At 35.9% G+C, this 16,406-nt stretch overlaps 1 protein-coding gene across 1 annotated transcript in view; it reads left to right on the top strand.

Moving 5' to 3' along the window:
- PCMT1 (protein-L-isoaspartate (D-aspartate) O-methyltransferase) overlaps positions 1–15,515 on the top strand; it is a 29,870-nt gene extending 14,355 nt beyond the window's left edge. Inside the window, exons 4-8 of the mRNA XM_081943278.1 lie at positions 1,099–1,203; positions 2,172–2,292; positions 5,322–5,407; positions 6,142–6,364; positions 11,473–15,515. Of these exons, the coding sequence (XP_081799404.1) occupies positions 1,099–1,203; positions 2,172–2,292; positions 5,322–5,407; positions 6,142–6,321 (492 nt within the window). The 3' untranslated portion in view covers positions 6,322–6,364; positions 11,473–15,515. The remainder of the gene's footprint in view (positions 1–1,098; positions 1,204–2,171; positions 2,293–5,321; positions 5,408–6,141; positions 6,365–11,472) is intronic.
- The last annotated feature ends 891 nt before the right edge of the window (positions 15,516–16,406 follow it).

Consider the following 16,406-nt stretch of genomic DNA (forward strand, 5'->3'; position numbering starts at 1 on the left):
CATTCTCAACAACCTTCGCTAAAAAGGGAAGGTTGGAGACTGGACGATAATTAGCCAGCTCCATTGGGTCCAGTGAAGGCCTCTTGAGTAAGGGCCTCACCACCGCCTCTTTCAAGGCAGTTGGTAAGAATCCCTCACCCAATGAGGCGTTCACCAGGCCCAGAAGCCAACCTCGTGTCACCTCCCAGGATGCCAGTACCAGCCAGGAGGGACACGGGTCCATTAAACATGTGGTGGGTCGCAGCCGTCCACGCAACCTGTCCAAATCCTCGGGGGCAACAGAGTCAAACTCCTCCCAGAATGGTCTCACAAGACTCACTGTTGACGGCTCGTCTGGCCCACTGGAGGGGGCCCATCCGCTCCGGATCTGAGCGACTTTGTCCTGCAGATATTCCCCAAACTCCTCTGCTCTACCCTGCAAGGGTGCCCCCCGTGTCCCCTGTGACAGGAGAGAGCGGGTTACCCTAAACAGGGCGGCAGGGCGGTTATCCGCGGACGCAATAAGAGCGGCACAATGTCTACGTTTGGCCGCTCTCAATGCCACAAGGTAGGTCCGTAAATAGGCTCTTACCTGTGTTCGATCAGACTCGGAGCGTGAGGATCTCCACCTGCTCTCTAGACGTCTCCTATGGCGCTTCATCACCCTCAGCTCCTCGGTGTACCAAGGAGCTCGGGTGGATCGCTGCCGCAGGAGAGGTGGCAAAGGCGCAACCCGGTCCAAGGCCCCAGCCGCCGCCGTATTCCAGCGCGGGTCAGGGCTACAGGTAGTGGCCCAAGCTCCGTCTGGAACCTATCCGGTTCCATCAGGTGCTTGGGGTGGTACCAGCTTGGACAGGCTGGCTCCGCCTCCTCGCGGTGGGGGGTAGCGGCAGGGAAGTCGAGCCAGAGACATGAGTGATCTGACCATGACAGGGGAGTAATAACTAAATCCCCTATTCCCAGATCACTCGTAATAATATTTGAGATATCCATCTGCCTGTTTCAGTTTAAGTACGGTTTTCTTTTTAGCATTTAAAATATGTTTCAATCTTTATAAAAACAGATTTAATGGTGGGCAGAATCAAAGTAAAATAGGTTTTTTTTATTCTTTTTTATTAGCATGCATATGCTCTAGAACTACTATACGAACAGTTACATGAAGGAGCCAAAGCCCTTGATGTAGGATCTGGCAGTGGTATTCTTACTTCATGCTTTGCCCGGATGGTGAGAAATTGCTTTTATCAAATAAATGAAATGTTTTGCTTTTGTTAATCAACAGATTCTGTTTTAATTTTTAGAGAGCTTTAGAAAACTGTTACAAGGGTTTAGTTTACAAGACTATTCCTTTATATTCATAAAGTGTTTTTGCACTTTGACTAGCTCTACCCACGTTATCTGGTCTACAAAATATTTCCTTCAAGAAAATGCATAAAACTGGAATAGCTAAAACCAGTTAATTGGCGTTCAAAAGTTAATCTCACCTAATAGTTTAAACTATTTGAAAGGGAAAAATCCTAAAAAATAAATAGTAAGAATAGTAGGTAATTCCAAGTAATTTATACACTAAACTGGTATCTAGTATCTCATTCAAAATATTTCAGAACTAGAAATCAAGCAGGCATTTGGGGTGCTGTGCATTCTGTGGCATGCAATATTTGTTCGTCTCCTGTGACAGTAATCTCTAGACTTGGAAAGTACAACTACTATGTTTCCCTAAAAATAAGACTGGGTCTTATTTTCTTTTGACCCCCAAAATAAGTGCTTGGCCTTATTTTCAGGGAGGTCTTACTATTTTTGAGGTGCAGGAGGCACCGAGCATCGTCACCTCATGGCTGCTGCTGTATTGCAATATTTTCAGGGAGGGCTTATTTTTAGGGGAGGGCTTATTTTAGCACATGTGCTCAAAAGCCCGATTGGGTTTATTACCTAGGGAGGTCTTACTTTCAGGGAAACAGGGTAGCAACATTTATTTTTAGTAATAATTTCAAATGTTTAATTTTACATAGTCTTTCTTTTGTTTGTTTTCTAGTAAAAATGTAAGAACTGTTACTTTTATTGATTGAAGCCAATTGGTACCCTTATTACATCTTTTCAGTGGCATCTGTATGGGGGCAGGGAAGGCTGGCAAGGATATATGTAACTGGCAACATATTTTACCTCTATGAATAATAATCCTTTTGATTTTGTTTCAGGTTGGCCCCAAAGGACAAGTTGTAGGAATTGATCATATCAAAGAATTAGTTGATGACTCAATAAATAACGTCAAAAAGGATGACCCTCTATTGCTGTCCTCAGGAAGAGTGAAACTAATTGGTAAGTACTAGAAAATATTACAATGAAATAAATACAGATTACATTGCATAGTGTAGCATTTAAATTTTGTGTTAATAAATTAGATTACATTCTCTTTTTCTTTATTTTTTTAATTAAATAAATTTATATAACTGCTTGATCAAAAAGATTTAGGATGGCATACAGATAAAAAAAACCCAAAACATAGGAATGTTAATAATTTTTTTCAAAAAAACAAAAAATGGTCATACCCAAGGCAATTACATAAATTGAAAACAGCCAGAATAATCAGTGAAAATAATACATCTTGACTAAGGGAGAAGAGGAACAGCTAGGGACCATCTGAATTTTGCTGGAAATGCTCTTCTTCAAGTCAGACATAGCAACAAAGAGAAAACTATTTTCCCAAATGACACTATTTAAACAATGGGACCCTGCTTTTTACCATAGACTGGTCAAAGCAGATGATATTGCAAAAATTGTGGAGTTAAACAGCATTTTTCCGAAAAAAAACTATTTGCAAACAATCATTATGAACTTCTGTGACCTCCAAATCTGACATATCTTTTTTTTTTTTCAAAAAGTTTTATTGGTTTTTTAAAACATTTATAAGGAAAAGGGTAAGTGGAATGGTTACAAATTTTGGCAGTTGCAAGTGTGGCAGACGCCCCCTCCCTCCAAACTCATAGGATACATCTAAATATAAAACATTAATACATAATCATAAAAAATCAGCATATTAATTCTAGAAAAAATAGTTTTCAATCAGTTTATATAGTTATGATATAAAGTCTAGATATAATTTCATTATAACTTTCGGTCTGTTTATAACATTGTGGTTTTCTTATTCATTTTTGTGATCTGAGCTTTCTTGGTGTTGCCCCTTCACCCCCCGCTGGCAGAGCTCCGGCCCCTCCCGTGTCCTGTGTGACCATTGTGGTGTCTTCTGTTTTTTCTAGGTTCGCTTTATTTTTTTCCATAAAGCCCTGTGCCTCTATGGATGTATTGATTCTGATTCTTGTCTCCTCCCAGAATATCAGCATACCTTCAGGCATCAACCATCTAAACCACACCCCCTTCTGGTATAGTTTATTCGCCAATTGCGAATAATTTTTCCTTTTCTCCCTAATTTTTTTTGGGATCTGCTTCAGAATGGTTATCTCCCTGTCATGATATGTCAATGTTTGCCCCCTTTGTACACCCAGAATTTCATCTCTTGTGTTTTTCCTAAGAAATTTAATATGAACCTCCCTGGGTACATTGTGTGTTCTGGCATACGCTGAATTCACTCTATAGACCAGATCTATCTCCCATTCCATCTGCTGTTTATCTTTGTGTATGTATTCAGCTAGAATATTAGTCATAATGTCCCTTATATTTTCCCCATCTGCTTCTATTACATTTTGAAATCTAAGATAAAAGGACATTCTCTCAAACTCTGTTTTCATTTGTTGGATATCAAGTTCTTTGTTTCCCTTCTGTAAAGCCTCTACCCCCCCTCTCGCCTCCGCCACCCCACCCTCCACAAGGTCCAGTCTCTGTGAGTTCTTATAAATTTGGACTTGATTCTCTTTAATTTCTTCCTTCATTTCTTTTAATTGTTTCTTAATTTCTTCCTGGCCCTGTATGAGTTGCTGGAGCATTTGTTGCAAATCCATCTCTGTACTCTTAGGTTGCATCAGTTCTGTAATCTTTGACTGTGTGGCAGGACTGGATGTTGCAGATGTCGGTGCAGAAGTAGCAAAGCCAGGTTTTCCCGGGGGTGGTCTTTTTGGAGACATGGTTTATAAAACAAAGAGATCAGTCAGTGTAGAGACTGGGCAGCTGGAGAAGTAGAGCAGGCAGATGAGTCCAGAAGGCAGAGGATCCAAACAGGTGGGAGTTTCTTTAGTCACTCTAGCAATAGATGAAAGTTTTTTCTCCAAAGAGTTCAGGAAATAACAATCCACAAGAGATTCCTCTGGGTGACACGGAGACAAAGACCAGAAGCCTGAATTTTAAAGGTGGAGTCAGGTTTCACAGTTCATGAAGACAACGGAAGTGTGCCATCTTGCCCTGCCAGCTTTGGGCTCAGAGGCATAGGAAAAATTTTAAAAGTTCAAAAAGTTCTCAGGTCATCAATAAGTTCTGGAACTAAGTCCCATGAAAAACACTTTTACTGGGGTGAGGCATCATTAGTTGGCTCTCCCCCCTCCTCCTTCCCCTGGGGGCGAGAGCAGAATTTTTACAAGCCGCTTGTCCAAGGCGGGGGGAATCCCCCTCCCCTCTAGCCGCTCCTCCAAGAGTAAATCCGAAAGGTTAACTTTTTAAATTACTGAAAAGTCCATCAACTCAAAAGTAAGGGGATGAAGAGAGGAAGCATCTCACCGCACCGCCGCTGCTTCCTTCAGTTTTGTGTTCTCTGATCAGCATGGGGCGAGACGCAGGCGCGTCCTCCAAAACTGCTCCCCGGTGCCTGGAGCAAAGCGGAAAAGCCCCCACCAGCCGCCGCCGGTGCCAGAGCCTTCCGCGAGCCGCTCCTTCGGCAGGGCGCCTCTTCGGGGCGTCCTGTGCCCCCCCGAGGACGGGGGAAGCCCACCGAAGAGCGGGAGCGGGCAAAGTCCTTGCCCGTTGCCGTAGCCGCCGGAACCGGAAGTCCCAAATCTGACATATCTTGCAGGGCACTTGAAATCTCTTTTTTTTCACAAAGATTTAGTTAATAGGTGGTTGTACAAGGTTGTTTATTCCTTCTGGCTAGTGTTGTGAACTAAAACGGACAAGGACAGCGGTTATAGATTGTAAATTGTGTTTATCTATGAAAGCTATCTATATAATCCTAGGAAAGTGCATTATGTTAGAAATATTTATACCATGCTATTCTCCAACCTTAATCATTTGCACTATGAATTCTAGTTGGTAATACTATCAAAAATTAAATGACTATTTTTTTTACTACATTTGAAGTTTCATGTCAATTAATTTTGATATTCCATAAAAATGTTTAACCATTTAAGTAGAGGTTTAGTGCTTTGACCATTAATATTAAATTCTTTGTCCTATTTTTCTTTCAGTGGGGGATGGAAGATTGGGATATCCAGAAGAAGCTCCATATGATGCTATTCATGTTGGAGCTGCGGCACCTGTTGTACCACAAGCAGTAAGTAATACATGTATGTATGTATGTACTGTATGTATGTTTCTATTTGTGAGAGATAGGTGTATTTTGCACCAAATCTCTTAAGTAAAGAGGGTTAAGAATTAGCTTACACATGGTTTAAATATGTTTTAATTGATTTCTTAATAGCATAAATATATTGCAGAGATGGAAATTTAATTAGATATACTAAACTTATTAAATCATGTTCCTGGATTTTGAGGCTATAATATGTTTGAGTTTTAAAAAGCTTTTAGCAGCCCCAGCTCAAATTCCATTTATTTTTATATAGGTTCATGAAGATGAAGGTTCTACAAGTTGCTTTCTACTTCCTACTTCCTTTCCTTTTTAATTTCCCCAAATTTATATTTCAACTATGATAGAGTAAAGAATAGAAAGGGGTTGAATTGTTCTTCTAATCTTATTAGGGCTGAAAACCATTTCAGTCAATTTTTCAGTACAGTAATTATTGCAGTAGGAATTATTGTTTTTCAGTTCTATGTATTGCAAGACTGTTGCTTTTATACATTGTTTGTTTTGTTTGTTTGTTTTTATTGGATTTATATGCCGCTCTTCTCCCAAAGGACTCAGGGCGGCGTACAACATTAAAAAACACACATCCCAAAAGTTAAAAAAAAATTAAATATATATCAAAAAAACCAAATTGAATTTATGGAACAATACATTTAAAAATGAGTTAAAACTAACATTGTGGTATTAATATTTTTTATTTGTAGCTTGTAGATCAATTAAAACCTGGTGGAAGATTAATATTACCTGTTGGGCCTGCTGGAGGAAACCAGATGCTGGAACAATATGATAAGCTAGAAGATGGCAGTGTCAAAATGAAACCTCTGATGGGAGTGATATATGTGCCTTTAACAGATAAGGAGAAGCAGTGGTCCAGGTGGAAGTGATTTTCAGTTCGACTTTCTCCTTCCACATACTTGCATATACAAGGTGAAACTGTCTTGATTCTTAAGAGGGTAGCTTGCCACTGCTTCATTTGTTGTCACTACTGCTTTGTTCTTGATTATGCATTTGAAGTTTTGCATTGCTGCATAACCATGCAGGCTTTTTTTTAATGTACAACATTAAATGGTAAAAAAAAAGAATTGCATGAATTGCATGTTATTTCAATATAATTTATTATTTTTTAGAATTCTGTAAACTAAATAACAATCTCCATTGCTTAAAGGTATTCCCTAAATTTAAAGCTCTTTTTCCTTCTTAGGCCTGATTTCAACAGAGAGAATAAAATGTAAAATGGACTTTGGTTAACCTCAATAGGTTCAGAAAATAATTTATTTCCCAGTCATTAAAAAATGAAACACAGCTCAGAAATCTAGAGGAAACAACAGAAATGATGCATTCTAACTTCAACTAAGCTGTTTTAGAGAAGCATGTTATGCTTACAAAAACTGCTGAGCCAAATTCTTTATATTAGGATGTATCAAAATATTTCTTTTAAGTGTGATAAATATTGTGTAGTCTTCTTCAAGCTGACAGATTGTTCTTCCTTTTTAACTATGTTTTTTTAAATAACTCAGATGATTTGTCCAAGTTTGCTAATTACCCAGTAATACAAAGCAGACATAAGTATAGTCAGCATTAAACACTTGTCAGTTATTAATTTATAAATAAGTAAACCAGCAATCTCACTTTGTTATTGGCCTAGAAATGATATATTGATTTTTACTAGTTGTAAAGCACCTGTGCTTAATTATTATTCTATGCATAAAATATATCCATATCCTATGCTTGAAGCTACAACACAGAGTTGAGGAGAATCCTGTGACAATAGTGGAAGATAACTAATATGGGATTGCATTCCATCCTCATGTATATTGGTCCTTCCATGCTTTTATATCTAGTGCAGGCTTGTAAGATATTATTTATTTCAAAGCTTAGCATTTGCCTAATATATTTTCATAACCAATTACTTTGAAGTATATTTTTCTTATTGTTGCTATAATTAATTTTCTGTATGGTGGGGGAAGGGGCAAGCCTATACATATCTATTTTAGGTAACACAAGTGCTTCACTTCGTTATAAATAAGTATTGGTAACAGATGGTGCTCTCATTCATCCTTCTGCTCTCAGTTGCATATCTGCTTATAATATCACGACTGGTCTTAGACAGGAATAGGCATTTTTGAAATATTCTACTGTAACTTGGAACAGTAGCTAATAAGGGGGAAAATATGGAAAAGAGAAAGAAAGCAAATCTCTGTCACTCTAGTAGTTATATGGGAGATTGCTGTCTAATCTCTTATACACAAAATTATTGCTTTATTTTATGGAATTATGAAAGTGACTTAAATAAAACTTTTCTGAGTCATGCAATAGTGATATCTCATTTCCATGAAAATTTGAGCCAGAATCCTTTTAGCTTATTGAAGACTAACAGAAAGTCCAGCTTTGAAGTTAAGTACCAAAATGTTTATAGATAAGCATCTGGTGATGATTGAATTATAAAAATACTACACCATCCATATAATTCAAATATTGTTTAAAGAACTTGGAAACCAACCAAGTAGAAGAAAATTTCTTTACAGAATATAAGTTTATACTATGGAAGAAAAAAAACTATCAACCAAGGTAGTGAAGAAAATAGCTTAGCTTTACTATAATATTTTATGAACATATTTGATTATAGCATGGGTAAACTGGTTAGTAGATTGCTTCTATTTCTCTTAATTTCCAGTAACAAACTTTCTGCCTTGTATCAGCTCAAAGCTTTGTCAGAAGACCTATTAGGTTTGGATTAGTCTGCAGAGTAATTTATCTAATAATCTAGTTTAGGGTGGGGAATCTGATGACCTTCAGGTGTTCTGGGCTGTATCTCCCAAAAGGCCAGCTAGAAAAGCCGTGGGAAGATACTATGAAAATATAATTGTAGCCCAAAGCACACAGATATTAAGATTGCTTTTACCTGTCCCGCTTCGATGATACATTTCATTAGTCATCAAATAGTTTGGAATAACTTCACAAACTTGAAACATAATTTTTTTATTAGATTCAGCATAAACTTTTAAACATTTTAATTGAACCACAGCAAAGAAAATTTAGAAAAAAATGTATCTTGTTTTCAGCTTCTGAATTATACATTGCTTGTGCAAAGCAAAATGTAAAACTATTGCGTACAATATGTGGTGACTAAAAAAATACTAATTAGTACAGAATCATGGCTGCAAGTTACAACCTCAAATCCATAACCCTCCATACTGCTCGTTTTATCTTCCCCTTATTGTTTTTTTCTGTGATAGCATTCGTCATCATTATGTTGCATGTATCTCTGTCTGCCTTCTTTCCTTTTTGTTGTATAATTTGAATCTGGAATTTCCACATATTCCATAATTTATGCTGCCCTTTTCTCTTCATTGCACCTCAATCTGTGTTTATAATAAATGGCTATGAATTATACTTTAGCCATATGAGAGCTTTTAATTCATAGCTGAAATTTAAGGGTCCTTGAGAAAGAATCTTATGCAATTTTGAGAAATTAAAATTGTAATTTTATACTCCTTTTCCTTGGAGTGAGTACTATCAGATTCAGTGTATTTGATGCAGTATTTGTTCCCACTTATGAAAAGGATTTATTTTTCCTTTTGGCACTTGATGCTTTCTGAATTTCTTTTCTAAAATATAATCACAAGTGAATTTTGATGCTTCGGGGAAGAAGATCAGCAAAGGATGTATCTTTTTGTCAGTGATCCACTGCTTCTGGTGGCTAGAAAAGTCCTTTCATTTGTTAGACCACAAAGTCTAGATTCAGACCTTTGGGATTTACTGTTGAGTAGATTCAGATGTAAATTGAATTATTGCTTTTTTTTTAATTTTCAATATTATACCAGACTATTCCTTTTGACAGTGGCAGATTTTGACCACTGACTTTCAATATTATTTCTAAATTAGAAAATTGCCCTGACTCTCATATTATTATTGAGATTTATGTTTTGAGAGAGTGGTATTTTTAAAATGTTAGACTTAAAACTTTTTATTTTGGTAATCTATAGTATCATATGTATTTATCCAATGGTGTCAACTACTCAAAAATTGTGATCTTAGTTTATGTGAATTTGGGAAAGACAATTTTTTTCGGGGGAAGTTGGAAGGTACCGTATTTTTGGAGTATAAGACGCACTGGAGTATAAGACGCAAGGTTTTGAAGAGGAAAATTTTTTAAAAAAGTTTTTGCACTCTGCAAATCTCCCCAAAATGGCTTGTTTTTCATGAAAACGAGCCCGTGTCCTCCCCAAAGGCATGAATAGCCTTTAGGGAACTTGCAGAGTGCTCCTGGGGGGTGCCCCCCCTAAAACGAGCAAATAATGGCCCATTTTTCATGAAAACGGGCCCATTTTTCATTTAAAAAAAGGGCATGGATAGCCTCTAGGAAGCTTATAGAGTGCTCCTGGGGGATGGGGGGGGGGTAAAATTGAGCAAAAAAGCTTCCTACAAGCTATGCATGGCCATTTTGGAGAAGGGGGCGAGGTTTCGGGAGGCAAAAAATGCTGTATTCAGTGTATAAGACACCCAGATTCTCAGCCTCTTTTTTGAGGGAAAAAGGTGCATCTATATGTACTGTATTGGGAAAATTTCAAAATTGAATTAGACCTCATGCAAAAGCATGGACAGCATTCCTGCACTTCATTGATAAAAGTTGAGTTGATTTTTCAATCTTTTGTAAAACAGTAATGGTTTAGGATTCTGTTTTCTCATCTTTCATGTCCATTCAATTATCTCCTTTGGTTCGGTTTTGCATGTGCTAGTCTGTATTAGTGTACTGTACTTGCAAGTATATGCATTTTGGATTGTGGAATGTATTGGGTATGTATGCATATGTGTATGTATCAGTTATGCACACACATGTGCCTCTGTATCAATCACTTCCATGGGCTGTTTTATATATTTGGTATTGGGGTCTAAACTGTGCAATCATATATTTAATTTATATTTTGAAAAGTCTTAAAGGCAGCAGTAGTACAAAATCAAGTAAAAGTTTTTGGTCACTATTCCATTTTTTATTGTAAATGGCAGAGGTGGGTTGCTGCCAGTTTGGATCGAATCGGGCAAACCGGTAGTAGTGGTGGTGGGAGGCTCCCCCTACCCGCCCAGATGCTTCTGCACATGTGCAGAAGCGTAGCGTGCACGCGAGCGTCCATGAACAAACCAGTAGTAAAAATAATAGAAACCCACCACTGGTAAATGGTATTTAACCTCTCTTATTATAGAAGCTGCACATCCTTGCTTTAAAATCTATCAGTAATATAGTCGTTACTTAAACTGGTTTGATACTTTATATTTGAATAAGAAAGCCATTTTGGGCATTTCGTAATATTTTATTGAAACACATGCCGTGTAACTGTCCAGGCTTAGAAGACATTGTACCTTCTGCCAATAAACGTGTTGCAGAGAGCAAGTAACATTTCAAATCTGAGAGGCTGCAGTTAGAATTAACGTTTTCAAAGCAGAAACACTGGCCCATGTTAGTTAATAATTTGTTTTTGACGACCAATCCTATTTAATGTTATTTAAGGTATTGGGGAGTAGTAGAAATGATGGGAGGAGATAGCATTTTTTCTTGCTGTTTTTCTGATCCATTTCCATATTAAATCTAATTTATCTTAGAATAGTTTTCATTTGTGTAGGCAAAATCCAGTTTCTCTAGAGGTAAATACTTTTATCAAAATTCTGCAATAAAATTTTGAACTCAGATTTCCCATTATGCAGCATTTTGCACAGGTATTGAGTAATTGGATCATAGTTGCAAGTGAATCACTACTGTAAATGGTCTGCAACATTCATGTCTTCAGAAAAACAAAGGTAGCCACATATTTTTTTTAATTGATGACATTTTTACTGACATTTCCATGAAGTATATGAAGTGATAGGGAGTATTTCATTTAAAAATCATATTTTATTTTGTTTAATGTGGCTATTACTTTGATGCTGACCATTTGGTTCAGTATGTGAATCCAAAGTTTTCAGCAGTATCTGAAAGTGAGCTGATTTTTAAGAAATATATGTTTAAACTAGACTTAAAAAATTTTCTTTCGATTTTGCAGGGATGAAATATAAAAGCTACAACATCTGATCCAAACATAGTGTTAACAGTGGACTGCTCATCTCCAATTCTTAAAAGCTTTTTCCAAACCAACAGCATTGCAGCTTGTTTTGGACCGTGTTACACTGTTATCAGCATGGAAAAGTGGTTTTGTTTTGTTTTTTTAATTTTGTAGAGGTTTAATGCGAGTTTGATAATGGACTGATGGAAAAAAATTAAACTTGGGCAAATTGTTTCGTTTTAATATGCCCATATTTTCATCTGTTGTGATATATGTCTGCAGATAAGCAGATGTATCTGCAATTTATCTCCTTTTACTTTTCAATTTGGAAACTTTCTAACCATTTCAGCTCCAGTGTTTGTTCATCGAATTGCTTACCTGCACTTTCTTATGCTATCTGCACACTTAAGATTTGTGTTCAGCTGACTCTTAGATCTTACTAAAATGAGATGACTTTCTTCAAAGCTATCAACGTATTTATAGACTAGCATGTAGCAGATAACAATCAGCAGCTTTTCTTCTCATACAGGAAATCAGACATGTATATACACTTGGAAGCATCAACAAGGATAACATTTATTTTATCTTGCTGTTCGGGATGGACATAACTAACATAGTTCCCCTCCTTTCCCTGTAGCATAGCTAAGAAATTCATAGCTGAGTATTATTTCTAGCTGATTTACAGACTTGAAGTATCTGAGTGTAATATAACAATTACTGTGTAAGTTATGTCCTAATCATTGAACAGTTCACAGTGCTGCTTTGCCAAATAAAATCAAAAGCAAAAAGGTGTGGCAAATAATGTTTTCAATAGAGATATCTTGGGTAATTGAGAGGTTGCTAAAATGTTTCTACCAATAGTTCACTTTTCCCAATATAGAAGTTTTCCTCCAGGGTACTCATCTTGCATTGGAAAAACTGTACTGATCAACCAGCTTCAGAGTTTCTGCAATGTCTCAGAAAACATCTACAAATATTACAAAGAATAAATAATCCAACCCATCAACTTTTAACAGATACTGTGATAGAAGTGTGTGCTTTATATTCAACTGTTATTCCATATGATAGCAATATCAATTACATTCATGAATAAGCCTACACATTTCTATAACAATTTCTGAAGATTTTTGTCTATTATGTTCAGTGAAAAATGAGTATACACACATATCATATAAGGCAAGCCCAATGATTCTGATTTTAAAAAGCAATTCAAGCTTAAGCCATCTTCATAGCAATAAGATGCCATTTGAAAAAATATGTGAATACACCAAAGTGTTAATACTGTATTACTGCTGATCTAATTGGGAAGCCATTTTAGTATATTGCTTTGGACAAAATTTATTTGGGATTTGACTAGAATAACTTTGAGAAAAAGGAAGCTTTAAAAAAAAACCTTAACCTCAAGTCTTCTGAAAGAGATCCAAATTCTGCTCTTTACTTAACTGAATAAAAAGAACTTTTCTCCCTCATTTTCATTATCACCAACTAGAGTGTCAAAATATATTTTATTTAAATAACCCAAAGACCTTATATAAATAGTTTCATACATTTAAATTATCATAGTTGTTTAACAGTTGATTTGTTGTCAATGACTGTAATTTATGAAGCCATGTAACAATTATAGACAAATATATAGGGTAGTAAAAAGTAATCTGAAATACTTTGGGTGTAGCATCCATTATTTAATTTTCTAGAACTACTCCTGCATATATTGAATTAACTAAATAAATAAATATTTGATCATTATAGAGGAGTCAGCTTTAAAATGTTACTTGAATTATTGAAATCGTGACTTCATAAGGCCTTTATAAAACATGAGCTAATGTTTGGGGTTTGGGGAAATAGCTAGGTAAGCATTATAAACAGATTTTAAATTTAAAACAGTTCATGTTGTTACACAATTCTTGGAAGAAATCTGCTATGGCCAGTCAGAAATAAAAGAAGTAAAAAACCAACAACATTTGAGGGAAATAAAGAGCTAATTGTTTTGCAGATAATATGAATCATTGTGCAGAATGTTGAAATCTAGAGATGAATATACTGGCATTATTGTGTTTGTAAGAACTGCTCTTCATGTTTTGGTGTTTAAATCCTCAGCTTTCAATTAGTGGCACATATAAAGCATCAGAAAACAGAAGAGAATGGACTCTCCATTATAAACAATATAGTCCTACTAAGATCTTTTGTGTTATATGTGAAAATAGAAAAAATACTTTTAGGCAAGCCAGTCTTCATTATATATGATTTTCTGCTTTAGATCTACTTAAATTGACTTAAAAGAGTTCTAGTTTTAATCAGGGCTTCACAGTGTATAATGACTCCTTATTTTCCTACTATTCTGCAAAATGATTGGTGCACAATGCAGCATAATTTGACAAAGTATTGTATTGAATGTAGGGAGGGCTGACATAGGGAAAGATAGTCTTAGTACTGAAATGGAGGATGTGTTTGAAAAAAACAAGCTGTGATATATTAAGCAGCAAACAACACTTGTGTTGATATGGATCAATAAAAATAGATTTTATCTTACAATTCTAGCTTTTCCATGTTAGGTTTTAATGGAAAACCGGACTATGAGCATGTCAGAGTGCTTTTTGATGATTCTGTCACTTCATTTTATGCAAATACCTCTATTCATGCTCCAGTCCACTGGAGGTGAATTAGGAAGCACATCTCTTTATTACTTGAGAAAAGAGACTGCTTTTAGAACTAAACAGCACTTTGAATCTGAGGAGGAAAAAAGCTTCAAAGCACATAAAGACATGTATGTAATACCTCTTGACAATTTTAAAGCAGCTGTGACTTTTCCTGGAACACTGCAATTGTCGTTTATAACTGCAATCCTGGGAAAAGACACATTTAGTTTAATGTGTTGTCAACAAGTGCTACATTCAGGGTTGTGTACACTTAAAAGTTTTTTTCCTTTGAATCTGAAATCCTTTACAACCCTAATTATTTAGGAAGTAGCTGTCACATTTAATGTTGTCTTTATCTCCAAATCCAGATGAATCAGCTGACTTAAAAAATGCAAAATCAGTCTTTTTATTAAATGTTCAAAATTAATAAGTTCTCAAGAAATTGAACCTAGATATGAAAGGTATTATGACTAAAACAGGTTTATTTGTTACATTTCTTAACTCAACATTTGTAATGTCATCATTAAAAAAAGACCAAATGTCTTTTCTGAACTGATTTGTACCTGGTCCCTCAGATGATAACATATTTATATGTTTGGTGAAGAGAAAAGATAGCTTACAAGTTATACACAGAATAAATACTTTGCAATATATGCATAAGCCAAGGCATATTTTTAGTCCTTTAGACAATTGGATGAATAACTGATGAAACTTTACAGTTTTGCCACAAGGGTTCAATAACCAGGACTTAAAGCTTTATGAAAAGTTTACTAGTTGAAACTGCAATATATTGCTAAATTTATTGTCTGAACTACTTCTGTGTGACAGTTAACAGAGTTCTAAGGTTAATATCAGTATTACAAACTTCAGGCATTTTTTGTTGTTGATAGAAGCAATACTCCCTACAATGGAATAACTACAGAATAGGGAACAGTTTCAACTCATCTAAATTCTAGGTTTTAGGAATTTAGTATTTAAAGGAACCTTTTAAAATAGAACACCTTTCCCCTGTTGTCCGTTATTCGCCCTTAGCAATCTGAGATTCTATTGCCTATATAGGCCTGGCCTTCTTACCATATATATTTCAGTGGAAAAGGTAAATACCCACATAGAATGGTAAACAAGAAGTGTTTTGAAACAAGAAGGCAGGTAAACAAAGGATTTCTGACTCTGCTATTTCAGCATTTGAAATTATATAAACTAAATGAGTAGATAAATTCTAGTGTTATTTTTTTTATTAACAACTTGTTTGAAATTGCTAAATTGTACTGCTAATTTATGGCTTACTTGTACTGCTACTTTTAATTAGGAATGTGCAGCGCTTCCGGTTCAGTTCCAATAAGGTGCTTTGGAGTAAACAAAAACATTGAATAAAGGATTGAACATTGAATAAATGATTTTCTGCAACTCTTTAAAACATGTATGTTTCCTTTGCAGCTTCCCATGAGCCTACATATGGCTGCTTTAAAGAATTGTGGATACATATAGTACTTAATTCACATGCCTGTGTACTCTGAAGATTAGAGTTGCAGATATTCTTAAAGTGTTTGAAAAAGGCAGAAATGAAAATAGAAAATATTGAAAAGCTGTAAGGAGAAAGAAATATAAGCCTAAGGTTATATTTATCTCCAACATTGGAAGATTAAAAATAGAGCAGCTAATTTAAATAATCTGGTGAAACTGTCATGCCTTCCTCAGAGATAAAAGAGAGACTAAAATTGCTGCTTCTCTGCAAACAAAAGATTTCCAATGCGTAAGTTGAGACTGCAGTTTCCCATAGATGACCTAGGACTGTTTGATTACAGTCGAGCAGAGCCTGTACAGAGCAAAGTACTGTGGATGTCATAACTGTCGTGACATAATGAGAACTGTATGCCTGATTTCCTAGTTCATTAAGAGGAGTGGGTTGCTTCATAGCCATCTAACTGAAGTCAATGATTTTTCAGATGTAATGACATCACTGCGCACAGGATGCAAATTGTGTCATTTTTATCACTCACAACATATTACACATGATGCACAGTACATCATTTCCAATATGCATTCTCCCCTGCACCCTCTGACCCCAGCCTGTGGGAACCAATAGGCTGTTTTTAGGTGTACAGTGTCTTTCCATATTCATTGTAGAAAAGGAAGCTGAAGCGTGAATTCCAAATCTCCATTTTTATATTCCAAGTGCAATTTTTCATGGGAAAATACTTCGACTAGATCATAATGTTGCATTAAAAGAAAAGAAAACGCTACTTAAGAGTTTGGAAAGCAATGTCCTATAATGAGTCAAAGCTCTAAAAAAAATAC

Source organism: Natrix helvetica (genome assembly GCF_964273705.1).
Source record: "Natrix helvetica genome assembly, chromosome: 2".
NCBI classification, from domain to species: domain Eukaryota; kingdom Metazoa; phylum Chordata; class Lepidosauria; order Squamata; family Natricidae; genus Natrix; species Natrix helvetica.